The sequence below is a fragment of the Tinamus guttatus genome, unplaced genomic scaffold (genome assembly GCF_059628265.1).
Source record: "Tinamus guttatus ecotype Peru unplaced genomic scaffold, ASM5962826v1 Tinamus_guttatus_pri_ptg000215l, whole genome shotgun sequence".
In the NCBI taxonomy this organism is placed as follows: Eukaryota; Metazoa; Chordata; class Aves; order Tinamiformes; family Tinamidae; genus Tinamus; species Tinamus guttatus.
In genome coordinates this window covers 383058-409858 of record NW_028288749.1, presented here as the reverse complement: position 1 = coordinate 409858, position 26801 = coordinate 383058, and the positions used below count along the sequence as shown (strand labels likewise).

At 41.1% G+C, this 26801-nt stretch overlaps 1 protein-coding gene across 1 annotated transcript in view; it reads right to left on the bottom strand.

Annotated features, from left to right (window-relative positions):
- Window positions 1-461: 461 nt before the first annotated feature.
- Window positions 462-26801, bottom strand: part of PLA2G4A (phospholipase A2 group IVA) — a 48624-nt gene continuing 22284 nt past the window's right edge. Inside the window, exons 7-17 of the mRNA XM_088524839.1 lie at window positions 22600-22736; window positions 18661-18883; window positions 16987-17101; window positions 14666-14803; window positions 14233-14325; window positions 12085-12156; window positions 10206-10448; window positions 5408-5592; window positions 1394-1589; window positions 1007-1164; window positions 462-807 (exon numbers count right to left, since the gene is read on the bottom strand). Coding sequence (XP_088380965.1) covers window positions 673-807; window positions 1007-1164; window positions 1394-1589; window positions 5408-5592; window positions 10206-10448; window positions 12085-12156; window positions 14233-14325; window positions 14666-14803; window positions 16987-17101; window positions 18661-18883; window positions 22600-22736 — 1695 coding nt within the window. The 3' untranslated portion in view covers window positions 462-672. The remainder of the gene's footprint in view (window positions 808-1006; window positions 1165-1393; window positions 1590-5407; window positions 5593-10205; window positions 10449-12084; window positions 12157-14232; window positions 14326-14665; window positions 14804-16986; window positions 17102-18660; window positions 18884-22599; window positions 22737-26801) is intronic.

The following is a 26801-nucleotide window of genomic DNA, read 5'->3' as shown; positions in this document are numbered from 1 at the left end:
CGCTTGATTATGGTGTTTTGGCAAGGCCAGTACAGCCAGTGGCTATTAGTGATCAAAATCCCTTCCAGTACAAGGAATCAACCATAACAGTGCAGGTGAGCAGCTAAGTAACACCATATATTAGGGTGCTGCTATTGCCTAGCAGTAGTTGTCAATTATGGACTTTTCAACCAAAGTCAAATTACAATGTCTCATTTGCACAAAGTGGAGTGAGATCCAGACCCACGTCCAGCCATATATCTATATGGTCTATATTACTGAAGTTTTATTCTATTGTGTTTCAATTCTCATCACACATTTAAAGACACATCCAATTTATATCAATGAAAAATAAGAAAATGGCCTCACAGGGAGAAACCAGCATTACAATTCTGTAAAAGCAAAAGTGCAACCCTCCCTGCCACCACTACAACCCAAATGGTTCTACAGCCAAGACAAGCTAAGTCCAAAGTTTTTAAAGGGGAATGATCCACACACTGAAATGTTTTCAATTTTTAGGTTAAAAGTAGGTAGTATAAAATAATATTGAAACTTGAAAATGCACAAGAAACGTTTTCCATGAGTTCTGCACAGCCCTTTTCAAGAGTAGCAATGCTCTTTGTAATGCCTTTTCATCTCCAGTTATAAAGATAACAGCCAGGCTCTTCAAGAGTGGGACATGCAGCACGTGCTCTACGTGTGGTTGTTGTTATTGAGGTTGCTTTTGTTAAAGAACCTCCTTGCTTCAACGTTGCTGAGAGACACCGAGCAGCGAGATGGGTTCTCCTTCCTATATTCAATGCTTTCCACCATAGCTTGCTTGATCGCCTGGAAAACAGTTGAGCATCGTGTCACGCAGAGCAAGGACCAACATTTTTATGATTTCTTAGTTGGCAGCAAAGATCCCATCAGGTTGAAACAAATTATTAAGGGAAACACTACAGTAGCCCCCTGCAGCTTTGGTGTCCCCACTTCTCGCCTTTAACTCCCCAGACACTTAAAGCCCCTTCCCGTCTGGCGTACGTACATCGATGTTGTTGAGGGTGTTGAACTCCATCAGGTCATGCAGCCTCCTGAAAGCCTCATTGGGATACTGGAAGTTGAACGTAGAGAACGGTGAATTAGGATCATCAAAAATATCGAAGTCTGCAAAATCCTTCTCCTCCTGTGTTTCTCTTGGGACACCTGCATACAGAAGAAATACAAAATGTATTATTTATTTTGAAAAAAAATAAAATAAAAATGAGGATCGTCTCACTTTCAGTGGACCTTTAGAAATTCACGATCTCTATAGACAGGCTTAGGAGATATGTCAGGAACAACAACAAAAAAAAAAACAGTATGTAGTGACTGATACGTTGATACAAAGCTTCAAAGGAGCAACGAGATTTAGCATCAGAAAGGGTTTGCTCACCTGGAGCTTTGTATTTGCGGAAGTTGATGTTTGCCAGAACAAAATGGATGATAGTTGGGCAGTCCTTCTCTGAAGAGGGATCCTTTGGCTTGAAAACATAGCACTCTTTCAAGCCCTCTCGGTCAAACACATTGGGATCTATTTTGGGGAAAGGAAGCTTGTTCATTTTGGCCCATTTTTCCGCAAGCAAAATTTCCTGGAAAGATAATAAAGTTTGAGATGATTAAAAGCATCCAGTGTGAAGTGGGATTTCACCTGGACAGAAACAGGACAAAGAAATTAGGGATAATAGGAGCAATTTTACGAAGTCGCTCTTTTCTTGCAAAAGTCAGTCTCTGCATATAAGGCAGCAAAACATCCTTATTTTTTTTCTTATTTTTTTCTTGTTTTTTCTTTAAACAGTAGATTTTCTGTCGCAGATCCCTCTTGGCATGTGTATTCTTTGCAGCTTCCAGGAGTTAGGTAATTTTAGGGATGGGAGCCTCCCTTAAAGTCTGCTACATTCCATTTGCAGCTTAAAAACGAATCTCTTAGATTTTCTAAGTAATAACTCTGAGTTTACTTCAGTGACAACAGGGCTCACTCAGAAGCACATTTTGTGCCCTGAGACTCTATGGAGGGAAGAGACTTTGATGCAAAACCTGATCCTATGGGTCATGCCCACACAAACCCAGCAGGACTGTGTAGGGCTCTGTAACTGTCACTCACCGTATTTATGATAGCTGGGGCTTTACAGGTAGAAATGGGCACCTAATTGAGCCTGCCCAATCTTCTCCACCTGGGATGATTCACAGGAAGCAAAGAGTTGGGCTGTCACGTAAATCTTGGGGTGAATTTACAGAGCTGACAGCTAGGGAAAAAACCACCCGCAATTTGCCTTGCAAACGGAGGAGCAGCGCTATGGAAACGGAGGCGAGTTGATAAACACGGCAGGGCCGCGGTCACGCTCGGAGCCACAGCACGGCGCAGAGCGGCGCGCGGAGCGGGGCCGGCGCGCGGCCGCCCCCCGCACCCGGCCGCGTGACAGGGCGCTCCGCAGAGCCCTTTGTAAACACTGACTCAAAGCTGCACGAGAGGCAGCCGGCAAGGGCAGCGCCCGGAGCTCCCTGGGCAAGGGAACACGACCCTCCTTTGGGCAACTGTGCTGGAAACGCAGGAGATTAAGAGACAGTGGGTGGCAAGTGATAAAACAAGCAAGGACCCATTGCCTTCAGCTGGGCCATCCGTGCTGCGGTCACAAGCCTGTTTTAGAGCCCGGCGGTGGCCACGGGCCAGCTCTCGGACAGGTATTTGATCCTGTCCTAAGTAGAATGGGACTGTTAAATGAACAGAAAGCTGAAGGGATGAGCAGGCTGTGGGACTCAGCCAGAAAAGATAAAACTTAAGGACTGGAGCAGCTCTGGCTTATCCTCCCTAGTGCATCCCTCACAGATAGCCCCAAATAACCTCAGCGATGCCAAGAGCTACTCCCTTGCATTTTGCTGAAGCCTGTTTTCCTCTGCATTGGACCCAGGCACAGAGTTCACTTCACTTCCACCGCCTCTTACATTGCTTTGGATTTTTGCCCCTTTGGAGCGAGAGGAAGGACAAACTGGCCATTATTTGATTTTTCTACCTGAAATTTGACAGCAAAGCCACAGAGAAGGCCAGATGGTTTCTCAAACGGCTACATTTCCTTGATCTACTTCAAAATTATTCTTTAAAACTCACTTGACTGTCCAATAAAAGTTGCCTCTGAGCACCCCACCATGGTTGTGCAAGTGCTGCTGGCCTCGCGCCAGCTCCCGTCCCCATCCAACGCGCACCGTTCTCGGAGCAGCCGGAGCTGCGTGGGTGTGTGGCCCGGACAGGTTGCACCGCTCGGCAGCTGCGCCGTCCACACCCAGCACACCACGTATCCGCGGCACCTCATCTGCATTTTGGTATATTGACTTTCTGCTGGCCTGGATGGACTTAGGAACCCTACCCAAACCAGTCCTGGGCTTGCCCTAGTGAGATGTGATTGAACAGTTAAGTATCACTTCCGAAACATTACATATTGGGCAGTTTCGCTTTGAAAATTTTATATATTTAGCAATTCTGGACACGTTTCTGGTAGATGACAAAGTCATGCATTTACACCATACAGCTGTACAAGCTGGAGCACCGGACCTGCTGGTTCACATCCGAGCTCTTCCACTCATTCCCACTACTAACGCTCACGGAATTTAATTTGTAGAATTCTTTTGGTGTCAACTACGCATCAACCGTTTCACATCGTTACAGAACTATGAAACTGGGATTTGGGCCGTTTTCACTCTGTCATGGTGCGGGGATTACACAGGGAAGGAAAGCTGGCACACACTCCTATCATCTTCCTGAGCCAAAGCTACAAACCTCCAGCTCCTGCATGTATTCACATGCAAACGGTCTGATTTTCCTTTATGAATTCTGCTCCTGTCTATTCCAGACTGAAAGAGGCTGAAAATCCTTGGACACACAGTGTTGTGCAGAAGAGGGCTGTGCCACACTGGGGGTGGTACCTGCTGTAGTTCTTACCTGTCACCCCACCTTCCCAGCTGGGCAAATCTCTGCAGAGAAGGTTTAAACAGAACATCTGATGACTTTTAAAAGACACCATTTAATCCATTTCACAGATTTCCTTTACCTACCTTCCTTTACCATCATCATCACTGTTATCATTTCATCTAGATAGGCTATTAATATCTGAGGCATATCGCTAGATTTTTTTTTCACTAATTTAATGCAAGTTGACTGAAATCTTATTAATATGGTAGTTTTAAAATTAATAGGGCCAGGATTTATGCCTGGTGCCAAATATGCACTCAATGCATAACACCACCTGTACTAATTCATCCATAAGACATGGAAATGCTTCCTTCTTAGAGCAGGGAGAATTGTTAAGATTTCTGATTATAAAAGAAAGCACTCATTTTTGGTGGACAGTTTCTAAAGGAGACTGATCTGGATTCTCAGATTTTCCACTGACCTCAGTGACAGCTAAATTAAGTCCCCAGTGTGCAAACTTATTGTGGATATCTATTTGATTTTAAGAATATATGTCAGGAAACAAGAACAGCAAGGAATACAAAAAATACCTAAAGTATGGCAGAATATTTTATATAAAAGCTCAAAGAAATACTTATGAAACTGCTATAATAAAAAGCCTCTTAAGAGAAATATATTCTTGTCACCTGTAATCATTTCTTCATTGAAATATTTATCAATTCTTCATGCAGTGAAAACTCTTACATTCATGTTAGACTTTCAATAAGCCATTTGGTTACTGAAAATCCTCAGTCTCAATTTCAGAGAAGAAATCATTTACACACGTGCTGGGAATTAAACTCCGATCACTTCTGAACTGCAGAAAGAAACTGAGAAACTTCTTAAAATTTTAAATGTATTTTCATTATTGTGCTGTATTATGAGATGTGATCACAGTAGGTGATGGAGGTCAGTATGTGACCACTGGATATTTTAAAAAGTAACAGAGAAAGATTTCACCGCTTCTACATTAAAAAAAAAAAGAACAACTGTATGGAATTGGAGTAGCAGTCTAATGCATTCCCTTACCCATAATGGGCTTTAGGAAACAAATAAGATTATTTTTCTTCTATATTTCATCTTACTGTTTCTTTCCGTTAACGCATTTTATAAAGTAACAGTAAATGACTCAATTGTTTAATATCGTCATAAAATCAAATTCTGCAATTCATGGTTGAAGGCAAGATTTCCATAAAAAAACAATACAGATATTACTTCAAACAGTGGTTTACTGAGCCCCAAATTATATTTGCCTTCTTTGTGTCAGTTGTCTCATGTGAGTCATGTAAACAGGAACTGAGACAGGGTGGAATATTTTGCCTTGACGTGGAAACAAGTTGCTCCAAAGCTGTAGACACAATAGTATTGCAGATACCCTTTAGAAATCATTAAAATTTGCAGCTGATCTCCCTGGAAGATTAAAATCTTAAATTTATAAACATGAACAGAAGGGATAGTCTATCTTACTTTGAAAGGAGGACTGGAATCACTTGGCCTTGCTGAGAAATCAAAGGAGATGATGAGATCAACCCCTCTTTGAGGTCTTAAGATCAATGGGTAGGGCAGGTTAAATGTAAGCCCGCTGTCCACTATGTGAATCTTCTTGCTCTTCACATCTAGGGGCTCATATATCCTCTCAAATTCATCAGGATCTGCACAGAACAAATGAAAACAACATATAGAACACAACAGTTACGAACTGCCGTTTTGATGAGCCCAACGTTTCAAGCATTTTCCAAGATTTTGCAGATTCAACCTGGACAGGGCTCCAGCTAAGCACCCTGCAAGCTCCTGGGTAATGCAAACCCTAGGCTCAGTGAGTGAAGAATAAAAGAGCCAGGTCCAGGAGGCACCAAGCACAAGGGAGGGTGTTTATGTAGGGGAAGAGGAGGAGATGCTTTCTGTAGGTGAATGGGAATCACGATGGGAACATACACCACAGAAGCAAGAAATGAGAGCACTGACACCAGCTGTGAGGAGGTTCCTTCGCAAAGCCCGCTCCTTCCCACCTCCTCTTCCCTAGGCAGTGACAAGTTGCCTCCAAGCCTTGACGTGGTCCTTCGCCTCTGTCTCTGTAGTACAGATAGGACCAACAAGACAAACCAGGTGCTTTCAACCTATTCCAAGTCTCACAACCTCCTTATTTCTTACAGTTTAAGCAAACAGTAACCCAGAGGCATATTTGAAATTTAAGAATCAGACATAATTCAATTTAGGCTACTTAGCTCTCATTACCGTCACAGTATAGCATAAAACAGTTCCCCTATCTCTACCAGCCAACCTGATGGACAAAGATGATGATGAACAGCCGGTGCCGTTTGGGAAGGGACGAGCAATTCTCATGTATCCAACTCTTTGCCCATGGCTCAGTGATCCCTGCAGTAATAAAACTTTTCTCTGACAATCTTTTCTTGCTCTGGCTCTTAAAGCTATTTCCAGTGCGTGTTTCTGGTTTTGAGTAAGAACCCATGTTGCTATCTGCAGAGGGCAGTGTAATCTAGGGAATGCTGAACAGAAGCGCATACAGAACTGCCTGTGATATTTAATTTCTCAATATCGATTTCTTGGCACAAGGTAATCTGAAAAAAGATATCTTAATGCAAAGAAAATCTATCAAGATTAATTCAAACCCAAGTTCCTAAGAGCAGCTTTCCTCCTGCATTTCAGGATATGTGAGGACAGCATGCCAAGAAACAATGCACCACTTCCTTAATTTTTGCCCTGATTTCTAAGGTAGAAAACACTATTCAATCACTGTCAATAATTTAAGAGCTAAACCTTGTTTAGATACCTATAAGTAGATCTATTTCATAATCATAAGTTAGAATATAAGTATATTTATGTTGAAGTCAACAGAGTCATAACTCCAAAATTACTGTTAAAAAACATACCGACTGTATATATATACATTATATATATATTATATATATACATATAATTATATATATATTATATATATATATATAAGCATTTTCTCTGTTCACTAACTTCTCTTTCAACTTGGGAAAGAGAAGGGATTTTTGTCCCTTCTTGTTTAAAGTTAGGATTTCAAACCCCACACAACTCGTCGTTCATTTTGCTCTCAAAGGAATTCTTCAAAATTGCCAAAACATTCTTCAGTCTAGTTTCATACTAGCTTCTTTTATAAAATTTCAGACTGATGCCAAAACAAAGTTATCAGTGATGCTTTAAGCAAGACTTGTACCAGCTGGAATAATGTTTGCTATTAGCAATAATATTGCTAATAAAATATCTCATTAAAATCTTAATAACACTGTCCAAACTGCATCGAAAAGGCAGGGAGAAATAAGCATTCCCGCGCTTACAACTTTTGTAATTTGATCACCAATTTTATCATTATAATTTTAACATACTTTACCTGATAATGTACCAGAATATTATCAATACATTTTTCATTAGCACAGAGCATTTTTAAAAGTGATGGAAAAGTACTGGAAAGATTCAGCTTGCGTCTTGTTGTTATAACTCTTTGCAAAAGAGTATTCCCAATCTTCAGATCGAGGAGAAAAGCTCCCAACTGCAACTTACGTGCAGGTCACAGGGTCACAACTCAAAAAGCAAACTGAAATAATCTCCTGTTTGTTTGTTTGTTTATTTTAATGCCATGACTTTTAAGGCAGACTGAGCATTTCATCTGATCTGATTTACACTGGGGCAGGAGCAAGAGGCCGGTCTGCAGGTAAAACACAGCTCTGCTGCGAGAGGGGTAACATATAACAAGTATCTCCACAACAGGCTCAGTTTTATTTCCAAACACTTCTCGTTGCAGCCGACGGCTTCAATGAAAGTAGTAGGGATGAAAAGGGCATTTGTGGCTGACGTGCATCTCCTGTAACAGACTTTCCATAAATACTGAAATGAGAAAGCCAAGGCTATGAGGGTTTTTTTCCCTATTGTTATTCACTTGGCATCTTCTCAAGCGACTTTGGTGTGTTGTAATGTCGAGGCACAGAAACAACAACTCGCAATGAGCAATGAAATCATTCGGGGGTGTAAACGTTTAAGAGCTTATTTGAGCTCAATTAAGAAAATGGTCCATAAAAACGGCATCCATAAGCAAATTAAACCCAGCTATTTCGAACATATGCCAGGAGGATCAGTGAGCTAGTACTGAAGAGCTAAGATCCGCAAGCTAAGAGAGAGCACATATAAAAAGGACCACAAAAAAAAAAAAAGAAAAAAGAAAATACTAATCAAATGTAGTAGCTAGGCTGAGTTGAAGCCCTTGAAGAGCTCACACTTCTACTCTAAAAATGGTTTTTGCACATAGAGGAGCTCTCTGCTCCACTAAACTAACCAGCAGCAACTCACCCGACTGCCACTGCAGTGTCAGGGAGGGCATCTGTGGCAAACTCATGAAATTCGGATGCTGGTCTCCAACCTGGCTATTTTTACCAGCCAGCCAACTCTTCCTGACCAGCATGAGCCACAGAAACCCTCCCCTCCTGCAGTCACAAGCCTGGGGAAAGCTGCTTGCGGTGCTCCCCGTTCCGTGCAGATGAGCTGATTCCAGCTGGTGCTTGCAGGGTCCTCCCCAAAGCCCCTGCAGGACCTGCTAGAGAAACTGCAGCCCTTGGAAATCATCCGTATTGTGCGCTGGGGAGAGACACGGTGTACGCTGGGAATACCGTGCATGTGATCGCACTCAAACAACTGCCTCCTCCGACCTGTATCACTGACAACTATTTTTTCCTAAAGGATTTTACTTCCATATCAAGCAGTTAGGATCTCTGCAGATCCTAAATGCAATCTTCAGTAATGACTGAGGCATCTTGGGCCTGAGACCAGGACTCAGTGACTCTCTGGTAGGTTGGAGACTACCAGCTGCAAAAAGCTTTATACCTTTTTGGATTCACTTCTCCTTTGGGATGTTTATTATTAATAATAAATTTATTAAAAGCAAGAAAGCTCTGAGGCAATTCACACCTCTCCTCTCTGTGCTCAAGTTGCTAGGTCAACAGTGGAAGGAATAAATAGGCAATGCTTAAACACACTCAGTGCCTTACTAATATACAGTATTTTACATTTCTACCTGCTCCTCTGCGCTCCCAGGCTCTCATGTATTAGCAAAATCCACTACTAGCATTAAAATGTGGATACACAAGTCACACTGCTCAATAATCCAATTTTATTTTAACTATTGAAACTCCTTTTTCTTTCTCTTTTTTTTTTTTTTTTTTTACACCAATCCCAACCATAATATTGAGACCACTTGCGGTTGTTAGATTATGGTTGTTCATTCAGGCTTAGGAGTGTGGGTTTCAAACACTAAAAAACTGCAGTTATTTTTATCAAACTTTTGCCATACCTTTTTTAGCCATAAAAATTGCAGATGACAGGCACTCAAACATGATTTCCTCAGAAAAGCTGGCTCATGCTGTCAGAGCAGCATTATGTTTTAATTCAAATTAAAACCCAGGAAGTTCATAGTTCTAAAGATTATCCGCATATCTTAATTATGCAAAAATTCTCATCAAATGTCATTTTTTCCAACCATAAATCTATGACCCTCTTTCCTGCCTCTTTTATAGCCACTGTAAATATTAGGATTACGCAGTTGTAAACACCTCTGAGACGATGAAAATATTTAGAAAGTGGAGCACAGATGGAAATTGCTATACAGCCACTCAGCGGGATTTGTTACATTAACAAATACACATCACAGAGTGCCTGCTACTTAAGCTTTTAAACGACATCTGGTATTTACTATTGCATAACGACCGACGAGGACGATCTCTCCCCTCTGCACTGAAAATAAGGGTTGAAGTGACAATTACAATTACAAGGGCTGGTTGGCAGTGCGGTGCTGCTACGCAAGCGGGTGCAAGAGGTTCCTATTTCGTCAGCTTGAAAGCAGCATCCACAAACAGGACAGTTTCTATCACAGAAACTCTATGCAGAGGCTTCATCAAGGATGCATCTGCACCGTGACATGCCTTCTCCACAGGATCTTCAGAGGCTGACAAAGGTGGTAGATGCACTACAGCACGTTTAGAAAAGGAAAGCACTGTGGCAGGAGAAGCTACAGTGTTTTATTTCCAACTGAGGACATAAGACAGAGAAAGAAACAACACAGGCCTGTTGGGGCAGTGCTATATTGATGAGTGGCACTATAGCAGGTTTCTATTGCTTTCCTTCAGGCACTTCTTAGCCTCACAGTTGGAGTAAATGTGAACAGCCAAGGAACTGCCAGTTTCTGGTTTCAGTAATGAACACGCAGCGCACAGACCCTCTCTGAACTAACCTGCAACGGCTGCGTCCAGCTCATCTTCCTCCACGGACTCCTGGCTGAGCAGGTCTGCGAGCGGGGAGAGCGGGTAGCAGCTGTTGAGGTTGAGGCCCAGCATGAAGTTGTGCACCTTCCCCGCGCGCCCTTCCCTTGTGTTGAAAAGGGCGCTGTCGCCCACCAGAGCCATGAGCATCCGCTGCACCCAGCTTTCCTGGCTGCTGTTCTGATAGTCTTGGTTTGCCTCGGGGTTTTCAGTGCCTGCAGAGGGAATCAAAGCAAGCAGTGGTGACACAGTTAACTCTGGAAGCACAAAACAAACATTTCTGGGCCCAGGACCTCTTAAAATGAAAGGTACCGGTGAAATTCTTCCTCCAAGGAGTTCTGGATTGAATGAAGCAGCTTTGCTGCAAGAATTCAAGAGGAATGGAGATAACATGTTCTCTGACACCTTCATGGGCCAGTGATACTTCTCATTTGCAGGACAGGAATGTGGATGTGACCACACAGGAAAACAAAGCGGGACAGTGCTAGGTGATCTGCTTTAGCTAGTCTGGATAACAAGAGCAACATGGACATGTATCTTCACAGAGACGTTCTGGGCTACGCATGAAGTTAGAGATAGTCAATGAAACGTTAAATTGTACAGTATCTGCCTAAATGAGAAATTCAGGCAGAGGATTTTTAAACTGACAATAACCTTTCAGTAAACTTAGGGTACAACAAATACCTGGTTTTGGTAAACTAAAAAGTACAATTCACTGCTGAAATGTGCCTCTAATCTAGGCTCTTAAAGTAACTGCTCTGCATAAATATATATGTATATAAAGCAGCTTCTGAACACACAGAGAGGGAGAAAGAAAGAAAAGCATCAAACACCACGAAGTTTCGGGTACATCATCTGTGCATACATATCAAGTAGAAGTGAGAGATATTACCAAGTGCTTCCAAATCACGTATTTATATTTAATGTTTCATGGTGGTTATGTACCACCAGGGAATTGGCAAAGCAGTATCACTCTTTCTCTCTTATTTTACAAAGAAGAGGGAATGAAGAAGTTACCAGGCTGCTGAACTAGTTACACAATTCACTGATTTTGCAGGATTTTCTTTTACTCCTGTAGGATTAAAAATTACAAGGAAGCTGCATTCCTTTGCTTTTATCAACTGAAGCAAAGAATGTCGTTTTTTTCAGGTGAAATAATCACCCTTGGCCAAGAAATAACAAACATGGGAAATATTATTAGAATGAGCCAAAGACACTATCACGCACCCCAAGAGATTTAGGTACCTAAGCAGGATTTCCCATACAATGTTGTATTCCCACAGACAAACATCCCACACGTGCTTATGCCTCTTCTGGGAAATTGGAGTTGGGTATTTTTTGAAAGCTAAGAATTTCCTGTATCAGGTGTCATTTGTACAGGTGCTAGCAGATATTTGTGCATGCTAGAAACACAAAGTAAACCATTCTCAAGTAAATATTTGATCAAGGACCCTTGAAAATAATGGTTATTTTGCTGGGCTACTAACGAGTCGGACATGTCTGTATGAGAAAAGTGGCTCGTCACGTGTAATTTTGCATGTGTATGAAACTGCAGAGCCCTGGGGAGTCCTGTCACACCGATGCCAGCGCTGATTTGCATGAGAATCATGTGAAGACAGCCTGAAGACCTTGCTGATGTCTCCTCTTCAACATTTCTCCATTTTGCTGAGCCAATGGATCCTTTAAGACCTGGACACCGGATTTTTACCCATGGCATAAATGACAGCAGAGCTGAATGAGATCTTTGGTAAGACTAAGCAAGATGGGATTTGGCTAATAATCAATAAATATGCTATGAGACAGCAAGAAGAGAAAAGTAAATTTTAAAATAAAACATGGGGATTTCCTTACCTTTTGGATGCTGTGATTCATCTTCACTGTCTGAACTGTCATTGCTCACTAGGTGCTTTAGCCTAATATTCTCTGGTGAAAGAAATAAAAAAAGACTTTAATCTGCTTAGGGCTAAATGGGAGTATAGTTAAGATTGTCAAAACAATTGAGGGATAAAACAATCCTAGTCTTCAGAGGGGAATAGCGAGCTGAAGAGACTGGAACTGTCTGTGGACACACATACTCGGAATATATCAACTTTATTTGGAGTTGTCACAGCTTAACAAAAGGGCCAAGAAAACCAAAGGAAAGCCTAAATCAACACATATCCCTCGCTCCTGTAGCACCTATCTCACACATTTTACTCTCAGTGATTAAAGTTTAGATGTACAGCTGATGTCCTCTGAGAAAATCCCATTGAACAAGGAAGACAACAGACTTGTTCACCTGCAGCGCAAATTTGGGAAAAAAAGAGTAATGTTTAACCCAACGCACATCTAGAGCTTGTACACCTAAGAATAGTGAGAAAAACACTAGCTGAGATGGTTATAGAAGTGGTTATGAACATTTCATTGGAACATGTGCGAAAAATAAAAGTCAAAGCAGTTAGGTAGAACGGACAACTGCTTTCACTTCATAGCATTAAGTGAGAGAGAAAAAAAAATGAATGTACTTCTGGAAAAAAAATCTGCATTTCGTTACGATTAAAAGCTGTGCTTCCATAATAAGCACAAAATCGGGCTGAAATGGGTCAATACCATCTCGAGCAATTACTTCAAAGTCAAAATGAGCACAGCAATAGCAGAGTATTCCACTCTCAGGCAAGGTTTGGAATGGAAGTGAATTCATGGAAAAATGTACTAAGGACTGGTAAGGTTATTTTCTTTAACTATTTCTGATAATTCATACAAAGAAGCACCTATGTATAAAATATGCAGCAAAGTTTTAAAGGAAATTCCATGCCAAGTTATTCCCTGATTATATATGCTGTGCAAAGCTGTTGTTTTTCTGCCATCCACTGGTATTTTGCCATTGACTGGAAGTTTTCATGGGGAAAAGTTCCCGTTTTGTTGGGAGGTTTACAGCTATGCTAGTAGGTTGTGGTTCAAGTTTCATCAGTATTTTCATATCCACTCCCATTTTAGAGAACATGTTTTAAATTATATACTGAATTAATAGAGATTTTAGCCAGAGGTGGGACATAACATTCTGTCTCCCAGCATCTTAAAAAAAGCAGTAAGACATTTCTGCTAACAATCAATATTAATCAAACATATTCCCTATTAGAAGGCATTAACGCTCATGAAATATATTCAGATATGTGAACCTTAGGATTCAGGTCTCCATAATAGTACATTAGCAGAAAGAGACAGCTGAGTGTGGGATTTTGTTTGTTTGTTTTTAAACGAACTCAGTGTACATTCTCTCTACGCACTGTCAGGGCCGGAAATGGACATTCAGTACAATTTAATTACTGATTTAATTGTATTTCCCTGCAAAGCCTCCCTGTCAGCTTGGAAAAACTGTTTTGCTATCAAATGCATTCTAAAATGAAAAAAAATGCATTTCCAAAAAATCAATAAGGCCCATCCCAAGCAAGTTGCAACTCTCCCTTACAAGTTTCTTTGACTTTTGAGCATTAGAAATGGAACAGAAATTCTTACAGCAAGAAGCCAAGGAGTCATCAGATATCAACAGATGACTTGTGGTTAGCACGGAACAGATCTAACAACCAAGAAAAGAGAAGCTTTGTTTTCACTTGACTAATCCCATGATTAATCCAATCCAGTATCAAGACATTATACAAACAATTATCAAGTATTTGTCAGCTTTTGAGCTCCAAAAGCTAGCATAATGGCATGGAAAAGGAGGTTGGAATCCTAACTTGCTGTTAGGCAAAGTGTTGGTAGTTATATGGAGATCACTTTTGGTTCCTCTTACATGAATCAGAAAGAAAAGTGAAAGAAAGAGAAGGAAGTGAGCGATTCCCTTCCCCTGACTTCACTGGCATCTGGTGATATCAGCAATTAGGCCCTCCAGAGATGACTACCAGCCGACTGCCACCCTGCCACAGGCACCGCGTGAAAGTTCACGGCATCTTGCTGGCAGCTGCTGTGCTTAGCAGGACAATTATTCACCAAGATTGTACAATTATTCACCAAGATTACCTAATTCTTCCTCCATGGTGGGTCCTTTGTTTTGAGAATTAGTGACTCCAAGCACTCTGTTAAATAATATAGAAAATGCACTGCCCCAGACACCTGAAAGGCAAGAAATAGATGCTGAATGGAGGCTGGTAGAAGAAAACAAACAAACAAACAAACAAAAAACACATATATGGCACTCTAAGTAATAACTTAGAATTTGAATAACCTTCTGTAAATATGGATTTTGGAGCATTTTGGAACTGAAGTATACACACCAGTTGCCCAAAATCATGAAATATCCATTCATAGCTGTGACATCTTTCCAATGGAAGTCTTCCAACAAATTAAGAGCAAGAGCTCTAGTTGTTCCAAAGTTTTTGTGATTGTATTTAAAAGCACTTTTCAACAGAATATTGAAACTGATTTTAATAGGTCCTTCCTAACATATACTCACCCATTAAGAAATGCAAAGGATTTTCATTGTATTTTTTCACTACTGTCCCCATAAAAAATTTACTTCCAAACAGATCAGGAGACATAAAAGTACCATATTTCGCCATACCAATCTCATATGGACTGAACTCCACCCAATCTGCAAAAAAAGGAATTAAGAAGAGTTTACTTGGCAATCTCAGGCTGTAGAAGGTCTGCAATAGGAGCAGAGAACAAACACACTTAAACCAATGGCAACCTTTGTCCAAGGAAAGAAATTTTAGCAAAATAACAAACTAAATATCCAGTGAGTTTATGGAAATCTCTTTTAGGTTATGCAGAAGCAAAACTCTGATCTTAAACAAAGTCTGATGTCAAAGTAAAGAAGGAAGCCTCTCCTTCTCTTACTGTAACAGACCTCTCTGGAAAAATTGTAAGATTGTAAGAAAAGAAGCAATAGTGAATAAGAAACAACCAAAATGACTCTGGGTTTCCCTCTCATATTTCAGTGTGATCGTTTGTCACATCAAGTGGATTTTAGCTGCTTTTGAATGCTTTTACGGAGCAACTAGAGTTGCTCACAACACAGAATTGACTTCAAAGAGAGCTATGAAAAACTAAAAAAAACTCCAAATTTTTTAATTCTTCACCTATTTTATCTTCCAATGTTTTAGCAGTGATCGATCTGACTTACTTTATAAGTAAGTCATAAATAATAGAAAGGCACAAGAAACATCTCTGAAAAATGACAAGTCATAAGAGGCCCAAAATAGTTCTGTAAAATGTGAACAATAAGGTTAACAACTCATCATGGAAAGGCAGGACTTGATCATGACCAGCGAGTTTCGTTTTGCTTTGTGGGGCAACGCTTATCTAATCTAAATCAAATACAACATCCCTTTTTCTGAATAGACCACCCACAAACTTCACAGTTATTGGCATGGAGGGAAATTCCTTTAGAGACCCGGATCAGGAATTTAAATGAATTTCCCTTTAAGGACTTTCAATATCTAATTTTCAGGCCTATTTCCAAACCATGCTTTTAAGAGCGATACTAAATTTAGGAACAGAGTTAATTTAGCCTGCGGTATTCAATTTTCATTTTCATACTTGCATAAAGGAAGACAAGTTCTCAACTCAGATCCTCCACTTCAGGAAACAAGCTGATTTATGTCTTACAATCAAAGACCTCTATATTTAGTGTCTGTCATTCCTCCAACTCCTGGAGACCTGAGCTATTTCAATGGGCAGCACTGGAACCAATCTGTCTCTTCTCCTTGAAGGGCAGAAACAGAGCAGAAACCCATTCCAAGAGGAAAAATAAATTGCTAAGCCTCTCTTCCAGGTATATTTTCAAGGTGTTTCTGTTGCCATAAATTGGATTAGCATTTCAGCTGTGGCTTAATCCAGCACATACCAAGTGCAGATAGATTTGGCTGCCCCAGATCCTGATTTTGGCTGTTCTGACAGAGCTGGTGAGTTAAACTGTTAGGGGGACAGAAACATGCCAATAACAAAGTCAAACATTAAATTCCACTCCCCTTTTTAACATCAGAAAATGTCTTATTAAAGAAAAAAAACCCAAGACCTCTCTTGAAATAAATCACAGTAATTATGTTCAGTTATGATGATTGCTGAAATTTTGGGTACAGCCAGCACCACCAGGGTCAGAAACACTATTAGTAGTGCAAACATGCAGAGCCTGGAGCATGAAAGCTATTAGCAGCTGCACAAAATCTTGCACCGTCGCTCCTGGAAGGGAGGAATGTTATCTGATAAAATTCATGCATTTCAACATGAAACAACATGAAACATTTTACCCCTATCTATTAATCTAGTAAGAAAGTATAAGCATTTCTGCTCAAAACTTGCGATATATTTCACATGGGACCGCTGTTTTGTCTATTCTAGAAGGAAGAGAAAAGCTAACAAGAGAAACAACCAGAATCTCGCACACATGATGATAAAGACAATGGTGTCAGAAACAGGAAAAATCAAGATCCATCAACAAGGGCAATAACTTTTATTAGACCAATTGGTCTAATTGTTCCAAAATTATATATTTTTTATATTTGATATATTTATTATATAAATATTATATTGAAAAATATTATTAGATAAAACCTATATTTATAATTATAATTCGTAGCACTGACAATTTTATTAAAACCTAAAGAATGTTTACTTTCATGCCAAATTACTTCATTACTCTTGCAATGGGACTAGCAATTTCTAAGTGTACTCAAGTTGTGGAATGCAATTATTCTCAGAAGTACTGAGGCCTTTTTCCAGCCAGGTTCTTTTTTCACAAGTGGCTCAAGCAGACACAGATCAAAAACATACCTGCAAACATAAGCTCCGAGACATCAGGTTTGACATGGAGACATGTAAAGAGTGGGAGAGCACACTGAGCTTCATTGATTTTCTCCTTCATTTTGCTCAAAGTGGTGTCCATTCTCTGTGAGGAAAGAAAGAAGTTCTGCCTGAACACCTTCAACTTGCACAGGAAATGCCAACCCAAGGGAACCGAAGTCATAGGTGTCTAGAGCCTGGATGTTCTCCTGTCACATGCACTGATCTGTTCTTCACATCCGAGATGGACAGTTTTGCAAACAACATTGTTTGGGAGGGAAGGGGGCAGAGAAGAGTTTGTAGGAAGATGAAGTAATTATAACTTATGCAATCCAAGGTAAGATGACGAAAATGAAAGCTGTGCTGTTGGACAAAGCAAGCGCTTTTCCCCTGCTGCTGTAGAGGACATGCACTGAAACTTGGAAAAACATTCTTGCAGACAGAGCCACCATCCAGGATCATGCAATTTTTAATCTATGATGCTCCTCTTAAGTCAGTAAAGATAACTAAGAGAGGCAGGCAGACTACTAATAGGCTGCAACTCCTCCAGAATATACTCTGGAGCCTGTAAATTAAAAACAATTGAAAAACACTACCATATAATTATAGTAGGAAATATTATCTATGAACAACCAAGAGCCTCGGTGATTTCCATTTCTTCATGGACTGCATCAGGTTCTGCATTAAGCTAAAACATCTGGGGACTGATTTAACTCCTTAGTGAATAAGGACTTCTAGTCATAGACACAGGATCATTAACACATCTGCACTTTGGTAACTCACCCTCTAACTTACCTATTAAAAGTTGCTTTCCTGTTTTTCAGTATTTTATGGTGTTAAAAACTTAATGGAAATGTGTACTCATGATCTCTGCAAGTATATAAACCTATTAACACATTGCAATTGCAGTAAGATCAAAGGCAAATTCTATTTGCCTGAACCACTTGCACTTGACAGTTTGTACCCAATTCGAGTAGGAATTGTGGATAATAAAATGTAACAACAAAAAAAAAGGAAAAAAATGGTTTGTGACATTTGATTCTGCCCATTAAAAACTCTTCAGTCAAGGGGTGAAGGAAGTATTCTATGAACCAAGGTATTATGCATGGGGGTCCCTGCTTATGCAGGAGGGTTGGACTAGATGATCTCTAGAGGTCCCTTCCAACCTTAAGCATTCTGTGATTTGCAGAAAAAAACATAATAGAGATGTGGTCTTACTGATTTTTCACCTTGGTATTAATATCTTGTTAAGCAAATGCTTTTCTTATAACAAAATATACTTAAAGGGGTTACAACATCTGGGAAAGTTTTTTTTTTTTTAATTGTGTAAGTGGTAATTTTCATGGATGATACTCCATGATTGTAGCATGCTGCAAGCATCCAGTGGCTGAGCTCATTTTCACTCCATATGAACACACAGCATTTTCCTTCCTCTTACAGGAACGAGAACCACTCAGATAAGCATCCCAGGGGAAGGCATTTTCCACCTTCCTTACGTAGTAATGTATGCAATTGTAATGTAAATGTAATTGTTTAAATGTAAATTTGAATATTCCTATTGCTAAATGGGATGGGTAAAATGTAACCAAGGTCATCAAAAAAAAGTCCACAGACACTATTACACAATAATTTCACAACTCCAGAGGTCATATGAAATGCACTCACATTTTGGATGAGTGTTTCACCTATCAGCATTCCAAAGATATCCGTGAAGGTGACAGGTTGCCCTGAGCTCTTCTTATTCCACAAGGCTTCAATGTAGCGCTTGACTTTCTGAGGGGTGAGCAGCAGGAGTGGGTTATGGCTCACGGAGTTCATCAGTTCTTCATTAATCTCCTTTGGCCCCTTTGCTGGAAAATCGGCGTGTGAATACAAAGTTGACATGTACCTGCAGTTGGAAAGAGGCTGCAGTAAGAATCCAAACCTGCTGCAGTATCAGTTGCCTGAACTGTACAAAAAGCCCATAAAAAATTGGATATACTGCTGATTAAATCAGAGTATTTATTCATCAATTATACAGTAAATTGTCATTTTTTCAGGGCACAGAAATCTCCCTTGCTCTAACACGTACCTCACTGACACTCTCTAGTTCATTGGCATTATGCAAAAATTCCTACAATATATTAGCACACTTTCCAGGACCTAGAAGTGTTTGCACTATGATAAAGCACAATAATTACAACTCGTGCAGAGATTTAACTGAATCTTATCGGGTAACCCTGGAAACTTTACTTACTTAGCAAAAGCAAAGTCTGGGCACACATGTAGGCAAGCACAGTTTGCCACTTGGTTGGCTTAAGCAGCGCTGGGGCTGAAGGCTCTCCTAACCTCCTCAAGCCTCCTCAAGACAGGCTCTCCTAACCTCCTGGAGGCTCATTTCAGTGTTATTCGGAATAAACAGGCGGCTCAGCTATACTGTACATACTGCCCTGCAGTGAGGTACACGCTGTGTGAGCTCTGGCCCAGGTCTCTACGCTGCAGTCTGCTTGGTGGCATGAGGAAGCTCGTCACATGCAAGAAGCTGCTTCTTTAGCACAGGCTCTAAAGCAAAACAGCGAGCAGGCACCGTGAACCCAGGGTGGCACAAAGACGGCAGTGACTTTCCATACGAGCAGAGAAGGGAAAAGGCAGCACGAGGAATCGAGCACGAGGCTGAAGCCAGCCAGCTGAAGCAGTCAGAGAGGTAAATGCGTTGCTCCAAGGTTAGGCATGCAGCTCGGAACAAGCAGAAACCTGCCTCTCCCTCCAGGAAAGGAATACTCCACCCTTCGGAAGGAAAAGAAAAGGAGAGCGTTACTCCCAGGTAATACACAGCGGAGAAAAGAAAAGATAGACAGTGAACTGTTAATTTAGTCATTCATCAAGCAAGGAAAGTTTCAATAGGTGGTATTACCAAACCAGAAAAGGCTAATTTCCTTAGGAAAAACAAAACAAAACAAACAAAAAAACACCACCAAAATACCTATGTATGTTTTCAATGTACGTTTCTTACTGTATCACTTCGGATCATGTTGCTATTTCACTATAGATTCTATAGTTTTACACTGGATCAACATACAGCGATGAATCCTCACCAAAGCTCTCCATTCACAAGGAACAGCCTGACTATCTAACATTTACCTCCAAATAAAGTGAGAGGGTTGAAAAGGGCATTTTCAATACTCTGTCCAGTTAGTGGAGGTATGAAAGATAATTCTGCACAAACACCTTTGCTGAGAAGCAGAGTGATGAATTCTTACTTTATTTGCACCCCAGCTCACTGACACTCAACACCCAGATATCTTTTGCTGCTGCTGCTCATTTCAAAGATGCACCCAGCTCTCTTACCAGATAATCCCCCTTCCCCATGGGCATCAGCGATAGAGAAAATCCACCAGAAACACAATTCTGGAGTTGTTAAACTTTTGTAGTTAAACAAAGAAACATTTTCTTAGCTCAGAGAAATTCTGGCATTCAGAGTTTGAAGAGGGCAAGGAAGGAAATAAAATTTAAAAAAAATAAGGATAGATGAGTTTACCCTCTGTTCCAAAGAGTTACCAACTTTGGGGTTACATTATTTCCTCAGAATGGATGGAACTTCATGCATTTGCCCTGAGTGGGACCAGGGTGTAAAGTTCATCCCAGGCAGATTCCCTACTCATGGATAGTTACATATTCCAAAGAAAGCCTTCTTCCTCCTCACTCTTGAGGCAACCAGAAATTCATAGAATCATAGGATAATTTAGACTAGAAGGAAGCTCTAGGTCTGTCTTCCAAACTCCTGCTCAATCCATAGGCAACTTAAAAGACAGATCGCATTGCTCAAGGTTTTGTCCACTCAAGGATTCATCTCATAGGACATAGCCAGCAAGTCAGACAAGTGTGTAGCATCTTCAGTCCAGTCAAGTGAAGATGGAACAATCTTGATCACTCTCACTGTACAAAATGCTTCGCAGTAGATACTCAAACCTTCCTTGCTGCAACTCACGGCCTCTAACTCTTGTCCTTTACCTGTGTGTCTCCAGAAGGAGTCTACCCATTAGAGAGCTAGGGACAGCAACCAAACTCCCAACTCAGCCTGTTTTACCTCAGGCTAAACAAATCCAGCCCCTGAGCCTACATGTGCTCCTCATCACCTCTCATCACCTTGGTCATCCTCTCATGGAATTTATCCAGTTTGTTAACATATTTCTCAAGCTAAGTGGCCCCAGGCTGGATTCACTACTCCAGACACAGCTTCAGTATTCAAACTTGGTTATGATACAGAAAGTACTGGTTAGGATAAAATGATCTTTTGTGACAATTAGGATACTTCCTTGAAAATTTCAACATTCTCTTCAACATTCTCATAACATTCTCGACTGCAACCTGTTTTACTGACATTAAAGCTAAGGTTTAGATGAAATAAGTAATGCAATTAATGAAAAATGCAGTACAAAGGAGGCCACACATTTAGAATTTGGCTTGAATATGCCAGATGTCTCTAGCTGATTGCAGAGCTTTTTAAAAAGATTATTTCATTTAATAACTACTAAAACAATAGTTCTAATATTTGTAATATGTACAATTTGGGGCAATTATTATAAAAGCCTAGGAGACAACGGGCTACATTCATTACACTGGCTGAGGAGAAGAGAAACCCTTATTTACCAAAGCAGTTAAAGCAGACATAATATTGGGAGTTGAATCACTCTGCTGCCTACAAAGCCTGGAGCCCACAGCAGCCAGTGCCATTAACCCAGCGCCGTCACTTCCACTTTCTCCTTGTGTTGTTCCTCTTCATGGTGTGAAGCATTTATTGAGTCAGGCAGAAAGGTGTCCCCATATAGAGACATCCTGAAAGACACTTCCTCCCCATCTGACTGATAGACTGCTTTAATAAAAGATAGACAACCTGTCACTGCAATAGTGCCAAGAGACACAATACAAGCAATCCACAGCTGGATGTCATCCACCGTGAGGATGGCGATTCTTCCGTACAAGCTGAGATGCATCTGCTCAACTTGCCCAAAGCTGAGAGAATCAGACAGCACATTCTGGAGAAGAAGTTCTTTCAATGATTTTGACGATCTTTGAGAAGTGCCCAAAAAGGATATATTCCATTTTGAGTTGAATGAATCATCTTCCTCAAATTAAAATGATTATTTTTCCATTCCAATTTGATTTCATTTAGAAAAAAAAAGACAAACTCAAAGTATTTCTAGTATATCAACGACTTGAATTCTTATTTTTATGGTTCAGTCATCAAGATAAAAAAATGAAGTTACAAAGGACAAAAAGCACTCATGCTGGGAAGAGACTACATATGTGTAGCACCTCTTTTAATCCACGGCTGCTATCACAGCTCCCAGGGAGACCAACTGGAGTCTGAGTTGCTCTTCCCCTTCGAGGCTCTCTGAAACTCCACCATCAGGAGATGGAGATGACTCCACTGACCTACCATGCTGCCAGACAGCTGGCTCAAGAAGCCTTTTCCCTTCTCGCAGTGTGCAAGATTTGCTCTGAATCACAACCTTCAGAATAAGTCATCAACTACCATGAAAACTGCTGTTGGAATTTTCTGAACCAAAAAGTGAAGAAAAGCAAAACCAAAAAAATAAAAAAAATAAAAAGAAAGAACCTTACCATGTAGATCCCGAGAGGCCAGCAATGTAAGTTGCACAGTCTAATATTCCTGACTCGTAGAGCGCTTTCATTACTCCAGCAAACCCTACCATGGCACGAAAGCCACCGCCTGAACCCAGTATTGCTATCACTGGTACCTGCATAGATAAAAAGAACAAATCATCATATCAACCTTCATAAAGATTTAAAGAAGTAAATAAGAGTTTATGCACCAAATGCTGTCCAGAGGTACTGGCCTTGTGCAATTCAGAAAGTCACCCTCCAGTGACCCATGTGGTAGTGAATGGCAAGTAACTTTGATACATCACTTCAAAACACGACTTTTAAATTCCCTGAATTTAAAGGGACTTAGAAAGGCACAGTACCATAAAGCTGCCCCATGAGGTTAACTGTCTGCTTAGGCCCCCTGGACCCAGGAATGATGCAGAATAACTGTGTGTCTCTTACTCAGTCCCCCCACTTGACAGAAGTACTGCTGGACTGCAGCACAGGAGGAAGGCAGTGTATGATGGGATGCTGGTAACAGGCAAATGCACTCAGGAGAAAAGCTCCCAGAGGGGCAAGCAGACTTCCAATGTCATATTTGCCTGGCACCTAGGGACCGCTAGCAACCAGGAGGTGCAAACAAAAAGAAGGTGACTAACAAAACATGCAGAGATACAAAGGCAGCCAACTCCAACTACTACCCCTTGCTGCTCGTCCAAGTGGGCAGCCTTGCCCATTCTTGGAAAAAGAGAGGTGAGAGGGGACAATGCCTGATGCTGTAGCCTGTGCACTTGATCCTTCCAGTTTGGAAGAGGAAAGGCTCAGGCGGTATCAGCAGGAAGACACAGCCTCCTTGAACATGAAGTCTTGTTTGCTGAAGATGGTCCATTGGGAACAAACGGAATCCACTTGACTTCACTTTGGGAGGTTCTGGGTCAAGATCAGACAAAAACAATACAAGAGATGTGGCCACATCCTGCTACAGACCACCTGAGAACCAGGACCAAGTGGATAAAGCCTTCTCTAAACAGCCAAAAAATCTCCTGACCTGGCTCTAGTCCTCACTGGGAATTTTAAACGCCCAATAAAAACATGGGCTGCAGGACTCCAGCCATCCCCGAGGGCTGGATCTCACGGTGGCTGGGACGACGGGCATCAGAACAAGGACTCTGGGACTTGCTAAGAAGAATCTTTGTTGGCAATAAAATGTGTGGGGGAATAACGCTACTTTCAGCGACCAGGGAGACAGGCGATCCCTCCCAAACAACATGTTTATGATTCTGTTTATAATGTCCTTCTGCTTGCTAATATGATGCAATATTATTACTGAACTAAATCCTTTGTTTTCAAGCACAGGAAGATAATGCTGCTTACATCGGTCATATAGTTAATGAACTATAGTCATATAGTTCATATGACTATAGTTAGATGAACTATAGTCATATAGTTAAATGAAAAAAGTAGATGTAAAATACTGAGGACTGGCCATAGCTTCCAGTCCACTGAAACACATGTATAGAACTTCAGATTTCAAAGAACAATCAATTAATCTACAAAATGACTGAATAAATCAAGTCAGCTCTCGGCATTTGTAAGCTGTTGCTCCCTCAACAATCTGTTACTTTGGAGCTCTGATCCATATATGAAGAATTAGAATGTATTTGCAGAAGTCTGCAATTGTAGCAAGACCTGTACATAAAAATAAATCCACACATTTTTAAAAATGCCTGTCCTGCTCACCCATAATCCAGGAAATAAACAAAACAGAAGAGATTTAGTACTTTAGTAACTACATAGACAGCTACAACACACAGAAATGTTTATTGCAATCCAAAGACCAGCCTTAATCTAAAAAAATGTCTGTGTGACAGAGCCAAAAGCAGCAGAAGTTACAAATTAGAAACAGAACAGAGTTAAATAACATTTGGGTTAGGAGTTTAAAAATACATTTAAAAGTTGATATTACTACAGAGCATGAAGAGAAAACCACCATGCAAAAAAAACTACAGAAGGAAAGAGCTTATGTGCACGTTTACACCTCTTCAACTACTATGGCATCCAAAATAATTAAAAGTACACCCAGTAGCACCACATTGAAATCTTATCTACAGGATATCTTCTGTATTTCCTTCTAAATTTCCCAACTTTTCTAGGCTTCCTCGAGTATGAGGAAAGAAGACAAAATGCAACAAATAGCCAACTGCTATCAGCAAGTGTTTTAGTGTAAGCCAGTGGCCCATCTACCTTTCAACTTCAGAAACCCAGAAGAATCTTACACTGTTCAGTGGTGACAAGGTAACAACCTGCTTGGTGTTACTTAGCATTACAAAATCCACATTTGTGCAGAAAGCCTGTATTTAATCAAGCTGGTAATCAGCCAAAAATTTCACCAAAACTCTATTAAACGTGGTAATGGATCAGACCAGTTATAACAAAAAAAGTAGGTGGGACCCATGGGACTAGTGAGTTCACTTTCTTCTAGGAGACTTGGTAATTTGAGCAGGCTGAAAGCACATGCAGCCACATAGAAATGACCCCTTGGGAGGACCAAATAAGCTGGGAAATTATCTTGACGCTTCTGTTCTGCAAAAATAAAATACTGATTCTTGATCCAGCAAGATTATTTGATCTTTTTCTCTATGAGCATTAAGCCCTACTAACAGGAGCCGCAGGTATTTATTGGCATCGGTATTCATCATGCACCTACAGAGATAGCTATTAATCAAGAAATGACAAAGAAGAAGGCAAAGAATTAGGACGTGCCTGTTTTGTTAAGACAACACCCCAATAACGGAGCAGTTGCTTTGAACAGAAGAGACATATTACTAATCACACATTTATGAATGTATTCTAAGCTTTGAAAGCTCTTTACCAACACAGGCTAATTAACCTGGGCAGGCAAATCCCAACAGGATGAAGAGAAGGTGGCTGTAGGTGCAAGCCTGGAAGCAGTTTGTATGAGCATTCCCAAGTTCACCAAATCTACTCATCAAAATGGCACGAGCACAAAGGAAAATCCGAGTTTCCTTCAGCATGCAGAGAAATCTGTAAACAGGATCAATAAAATAACGCCAAGAGTCACTAGCATCCTGACCAAAAATGTTTCCTGTAATGCACAGACATCCCAATAATTAGGGTGTCCTGCAGGGAGGGAAGAGAGACAAAGAATGTGTGTAGGTACAGGAATCACTTGATAACCCTGTGCCAGCAATGGTTTAAAAGGGCTCCATGTGAGCTGGAAGTATTTTTGCTTCTATTTTAACTGATATGATGAAAGACAAACTTGAGAGCAGTGAAGTACAAGTCACTGCTTTATTTACAGAAACTAAATCCAACCAAAAAGCACCACAGACAAACCTCAGTGGCTTAAGCAAGGCTCCCATGGTAAATAAAACTATCAAACGCCAAAATAATGGCCAGAAAGTAACAATTATTGCACTTACATTTCTCAATTTCTTATGTTCCGGCTATGCACCAGCTTTCCTTCATTTACTACTATCTGCCAATTTATTCCTTAGGCAAATAAACAGGTTTGCTGGAAAGGTTTTCCAGCTGCAATTCAGCTTCCAACAGCTTGCAAGGTAAGAAAAGGTAACAGCTCAAACCCCACATGCCTGGCAAGCTCTGCTATGGAACGCACAGTGCCGATGGTGGGAGGGAAGAGACCCGAGAAGCCACCTGGCCATGGAGAAAGCGAGGAGAGGAGGCGGGAGGAGCGGGAGGGCTGCAGGCCTGCCCGGCGCGGCGGACGCGCTCGGAGGCCAAAGCCCTTGGTACACAGTCAGCTACACCTGGGCAGAGGCACACACCCGCGCGCGGCTCAGCACACCGAGCCTGAAAGGGTGAATGACTCACACCAAGTCACGCGCTGGGTCAGCGGCAACATGAGAAGTGAATTCGGGAGTCCTGCTCTGATGCCCGGCCGTGCTGCCACACAACAGGGTTGTGTCCGCTTCTGAACAACCAAAAGGCTTCCCTGTTCCCATGGCTCGCCTGCATGGCACCATACAGAGCAACCCGGCTAGTGTTGAACAAACAAGCTTAGATATCACCTCAACCAACTCACTCCAGTGAAGACGACTCAACAACATGGGCAGTGTCCATCAATCCATGTGCAGCACCACTAGGATGCAAGGGGGCCTGTGCGGATGACACAGTCCCTCTTCGGTTGACGGGCATCTCATTTCAAAAGGAGCTGCCTAGTCAGGCAGGAAAAT